The 6,000-nt window shown below is 36.1% G+C and overlaps 1 protein-coding gene across 10 annotated transcripts in view; it reads left to right on the top strand.

The window, feature by feature from the left end:
- Positions 1-6,000, top strand: part of Ube3a (ubiquitin protein ligase E3A) — a 118,055-nt gene that overhangs the window by 27,007 nt on the left and 85,048 nt on the right. For 9 of the 10 annotated variants that reach the window (XM_023704649.1, XM_023704652.1, XM_023704651.1 and 6 more), the window contains one exon: positions 3,186-3,230. In XM_023704649.1, the coding sequence (XP_023560417.1) occupies positions 3,186-3,230 (45 nt within the window). Of the gene's footprint in view, positions 1-182; positions 207-3,185; positions 3,231-6,000 lie in introns of those variants that run through there. The other variant, XM_023704653.1, reaches the window with a different exon arrangement.

Below are 6,000 nucleotides of genomic sequence, written 5' to 3'. Positions count from 1 at the left end.
TAAATAAAAAAAAAAATTAAAAAAAAAAGAACATGTGGATAATTTCTCAATACGCAATTTATAGTATGCCTTTTATTGGATGGAAGTTTAAATACCTTTCTACAAACCTTCACAACATTAATAACACTACTCTTCTCTCCTAGATAGTTACAGTGGAGTTAAAAGAAGTGGCTCACAGTAGAGAAGCTGCGCCAATGTCACTGGAAGTGAGCCACCATTTGAATTTGCTAGATCATGTTTCAGTATTCAAATTAGTGGGCTTCTGGGATCATTTATTTTCTGTCATTTCAAATCAAGACAGCATTGAGATGAGAGTAGTATATTTTTTTATTTGTTAATGTTACTTTGTTATATTTATGTTTTAAAACACCCTTTTGCAGTTTATCCTGGCAAACTTTAAGATAGCTTAAGTCAGCAATTTTTTTAAAATGAGGTGTTTTTTTTTCCCCCCTTGGGTATATATTCCGAATTGGTAACATTTGTAGCATGTGCTGGATTCTTATTTCCTAGATACTGGCAGTAGAAAATAAATTAGCTCCTTAGTCAAAACAAAGTATAGAAACTATTCTTAGAGCTATGTCTGTATCATAATTTGGTGAGTTTGAATCTTAGCATTAGGATATTTTTTGCTAACTTGTTTAGAATATTATAGAAATAAACTATAACAAGATGACTAGACATTTATTCAGACATCCACTATTACTATAAGAAACATTTTTGGTAGTTGTGTATATGTTTACTTTTCTCTTGACTAAGGAAGTTTACAATTTGAGTAGAAAGAAATCTGCTATGTTTAAGAGACCCAGGACAGATTTATTTTAGCGTAATAGTCATTCAGTTCTTTCTTACTCTATTGTTCTTACAGACACCTGGTTTTAATTACTTGGTTTGACTTAACCTGGTACACAGTATCTCACATTAGTATGTGTCAGCATTAAATAGTAATACATATTTACAAACATTTGGTGACCTTTTGATGCTAATGTTCAGTCTCTTGCTTAGGCAACAGAAATTGGGGAAACAGACAGAGATGCCTTTCAATGATCTGTTGAATCTTGTTCCATTTTAGGGTCTCAAAGCTTTACTGTGCTTCCACAGTGTACTTCTCTGATTTAGATTTTCCTTCTTCCTTGTGTCTTCCCTTTTTCCAGTAGTAGTTTTTTTCCCTGTCATCATGTCCTCACATTTTTCTCTTTCTCTTTAATTTTGAAACTTCTGCTGCCTGTTTTAAAGCTTGTAGTCTGCCTCTCTTGTGTAGAGTTAGCAGGTTTATTTTTTGCTTTGCAAGCCAGCTCTGCTTCCTTCAGTATGATATCTGATGTTGGAAGCCTGCGCTTCCAAAAATGAGTCAGCTGTTACATGGAGTTATCAGCAGTTTTTAGCCTTCTGTCCAGGCGATACAAATTTGGAAGCATTCTTGAGGATCTTACCCACAAGGCTGGTGGAGCCCAGGTGTGTCCCAGAGGAGATAGGCTTGCTCTCTGAATGAGAGGGTGGAGGGAATTTTTGTGTTAGTTTCACTGCCACCTCAAGCATGCTCCTCTTTTTAGTTCTTACATAGCTTGGTGCAGAATTGAAAATATACATTACAGAGATCTAAAATATTTAAGCTGCTGAGCTCTTCTAAAATTTTTATCCTTTATTTGGGAACTGAATGAATTACAGTGAACTTACTTTTGAAAGTCTTGTGAAGAGTTTTTTTTTTTAGCTAAGAAATTAGAAAACAAATTTCCATCATATTAGTAACTCTGATTTTAAGTTTCTTTTCCTTAAAAATTGTTGGAAGTCTAAAGGTGGTGATCAGATCCCTGTGTGCCACTTTGAAAATGTAGCTTTTGGCCTAAATATTTTTTTTTTAAATGCATTTTGGAAATTTGAAAGTATTTGAAATAAGTATTATGTTGATTTTTCCTTTCAGAATTAACTGTTATACAAACTGGTACTGCTTATAAAAATGCAGAAGATAACATTTAATTTTAACAATATGCTAGGGATAGAAAAACTAACACTAACTTTAAAACTAAAGTTAATTGACAATTTTCCAGAGCAGAATGTTAATATTCCACATGATATACTTTTGACACTTAGTATAACCTGACAGTGTGGTTGTTAGGGAAACTCAAGTGTTAAACCAACATATATGTCAGAATGGGATATCCGATACACATGTTAAGGATTCATTCAGGCTTAGATTTTAGTTTGAATTAACTAGAGTGCAAGTTGGTAAACTTTCTTGAAGATCATTGTCTCAGTTACTCTAGTCTTGTTGCTGGGACAAATACCGACACCCAAAATGAAGGAAGGAAAGGTTTATTCAGCTCACAGTCACTGGAGGTTTCAGTCCATACTCAGCTGGCTCCAAGGCAGAGTAACACAGGGCAGAGGGCAGCAGTTAATGGATGTGGCAAAGAGCAAGAGGAGCCAAGTGAGGAGTAGCAGCAGCAGTGGCTGCTGAGAAGTTCATCTCTCTTAAATTACATTTAGGCTATGTGCCCCAGGCTGGGGGAAGTATTCACACCCATAATCCCAGCAGTACTAAGACCCATAATCCCAGTAGATCATGAGTTAATCTCAAACTCTAGAAGTCTCCCCCCCCCCCCATGACTGCATGAGGCTTTGAGGGACAACCATACACAAACCAGTAACAACCACATAATAAATCTTTTAAGATTTTTGTGGGCACAGGTACTCAGCCCTTTTCTTTTTGTTGTGAAAACAGCTTTAGATAGGCCTAAATGAATGACAGAAACAGGTGTCCAGCCCAAGGTTCAGTTTGTCTGCTCATACTATAGTTTGCTCACCCCTTTATCGAAAATTTGAGACTATCAATGCCACTTTGTTTGATGTGGTTAATAAACATTTGACTATTGAAAATGTCATAGTCGCATGTTTTATTACACACATCTGACTGTGAATAATTTTGGATTATACTTATTTTCTGATGCTGTATGAATATAGTGTTTGTAATTGCCTTTAAAAACACTGAGTTTAGTAGTCTAGCCCTTAATATATGTGTTGCATGGCAATCTGAGCTGACGAGTTTTTCTCGTTGAAATCTTTATTTTTAAAATTCTTTTAATTAGTGCTCAGATTTAGTTTTCAAATGTTTTCCTTATGTTACATGTCTCTATTCCTTTTTGGAATATAAAATATTTTTCTGACTGTTCCTCAATTACATTTTACAGATCACCAGGAGAACCCCAGTCTGACGACATTGAAGCTAGCCGAATGTAAGTATGGCTTGCTTGAGGCTGTGGTATCTTTTCAGGTGTCCTAGATTGCTTTAAATGCATTATTTGAAAATAATTTCCAGGTAGAAGGTAATGATTAAAATTATATCGAGAGAAGAACATACCTGCTATTAAATGCCATTCCCCATTAAATGTTTCTAAAATTTGGGCAAGAAGTCATTGGTTGGCAACTAGTAAATAGATAAATGACATATTCCTGAACTTTTTGTCTTTTTGCTCCTTTACCAGCTGTGGGGAAGTAGGAAGACTGGAGAAAGAATTGAGCTTAACAGTCTTTCTGCCTGTGGTGCGTAGAGTATCAGTTTGTATGTTGTAGATACAAAAGTAATTCTTAGGAGAAGCGTACAATGAAGAGGAGAAGCTCAGAATGAAAAATACAGAATGACATATTTTCAGCCACTGAAATAGAGTGGTACTTAGGGAACAGTGGGGCACAAAGAAGTACCAGAAAACTCAATTTGTAATAGGAACCTACTCTAGGTGGCAGGAAAATTGGGGTGAGTAGGTTAGGCTGGGTTGGGTTGGAAGTTTAGTTAGGCTGCTGGAAGCATGAGTGGGATTCTTTGAGGAACACACATGAGCACATCATGAAGCAGTGTGCTGGATGCAGGGAACAGTAGGCAGGGTAGAACTTTGAGGTCAGCTTGACCAAAAGTTGGGAAAATGAACGTAAGCCTTGATAGTTGGACAGATTCAGTAGGCCTTTGCATGCCTGCTGCAAGGTTTTGGCTTGTGTCTCATAGTGACTTGGGAATTATACAGATTTTCTTCAGTAGGAGGGAGTATTAACCCTGTCAGACATATTTTTAAGAACTTTTGCTGTGGAGGAACAGATTTGATGAAAAACCTGAAGTGTTAGGTGACCAAGGCTTCAGCCTTAACAATCTGTTACTGGTTGTAAAGCCTGAAGAAGTTTAAGATATTAGAGGTGGTAATTATCAAAGAAAATTTTTTTTTGTGGAGTAATAATAGTGTGATTGAAAAATATTGGTGTAGAAGTTGAACTTCAGAAAGACCCTTTCTGAAATTCACAATGGGAAAGATAGATGTGTGATGTTAAATGTGTTTGTGGGTAAGGCTGACAAATTGAGATTTTTCTTCTCTGAAAATAAGAGGCAGTTCTTTTTAAATGCTTATGTGCATAGTGAATCTCCAACAAAGGAATATATAGTGCATTTTTAAAATACATGTGACCATGTAATTTTTGTATTAATTTTTAAAATTGTAAAATAAACATTTTACATATTTTGTGAAATAGGCACATAATGGTAAAAGCACATTTTTACCATTATAAGTGTAAATTTTAATGATGTATGAATAATCATGAGAACTCTTAGTAGTAAGAAAACTGTACATATTAAAAGATAGCTATCCATTTTTGTTGCCCCTGGCAAGCAACATTCTACTTTCAGATTATGATTTTTTTGACTACTTTTAAGGACCTTATGTACCTGCAGTTACATACTTGTCTCTTCGATGATTGACTTCATTCATCAGGGATCATCTGTAATGTAGCACACAGCAGAATTGTTTTCTTTTTTTAGAGTCTGTAATAATTTATTGTATGCCGTGGTTTGCTTACTCATTTATCTGTTAATGGACACTTGGGTTGTTTTTATCTTTTAACAGTTGTTGGTATATGCTTTCAGACCTTAGATTCCTTTAAGATATATACTCAAAAGTGGAATCACTGGATCATATGTTAAACTGTTTTTGAGAAACTGTCAGACTGGCACAGTTTCTACGCCATTTTATGTTCTCATCAACAGTGTTGAAGGGTTCAAGTTTTTTTCATCTTTGCATCCGTTTTTATTTTTTGATAGTAGTTATCATAGTGGATATGAAATGGTCTATATTTGATTGTTAATTGAGTGACTGTAACTTTTTATGAATGTCTTTGTGAAATCTTTCTTGGAATGCTATTATTAATAGAGGATTCAAAGGGCCTGCAAGACTTAAGTGCCTACTTAGGCAAGCACAGGGACCGGAGTTCTATCCCTGGCACCGAATGCCATACCAGCCCTGCCCCTGAGCGTGCTGAGCTGGCCCCTGAGTCGGGGGATGGTGGTACACACCTATAATTAATCCCAGTGTTGGGAGGCTGAAAACAGGAGGATTGCTACAAGTCTGAGCTGCATAGTGAGAACCTGTACCAATTATATTAAAAAAAAAAAGATTCAGTTTTGGGAGTTGTGAATATTAAACGCTTACCAAAGTTATTCAGGGTTATGGGTGAAGAAGTGGACCAAAGAATGTTGCAAGTCTTATGCACTAAATGGCTAGCTCAGTTTAGAAAGTTTATTGTACTTGGAATTTAAAGACCTTTTTCCCTATAGCCAGATATTGTGGTATTCCAGCTTGAATATCAACAGGACAGATGGACCAGAACCTTGCACAGTGGCCTGTGCATAGGATATTGACATCAGTGTAGTTGAATTTATATGCTGTTGATGCCGGTCATAGTTGAAAAGATGGTGCTAGCCCCAATATGTTGGGTTTTTAACAGAAAGCCTTGGCATGAGGTCCAGATGGTAGAATATGATTTTGTAGCACTTACCCTACTGCAGAAGAATCAATTGGAACAACTATCCATTGACCAAAATATTTTTGTAAGAGCTATTCAAACCAGGTGAGAGATTACAGCTCCTACATATGGCACAAAAATGAGGGAATATACTTTGAAGAGGGTAGACAGCTATACATTATCTGTGCCACCTCTCCCTCAGCCTTGCACAGCATAGTATAAAGA

The sequence above is a fragment of the Octodon degus genome, unplaced genomic scaffold (assembly GCF_000260255.1).
Source record: "Octodon degus isolate 3935 unplaced genomic scaffold, OctDeg1.0 scaffold00199, whole genome shotgun sequence".
NCBI classification, from domain to species: Eukaryota; Metazoa; Chordata; class Mammalia; order Rodentia; family Octodontidae; genus Octodon; species Octodon degus.
This window is presented reverse-complemented; position numbering and strand designations above follow the sequence as displayed.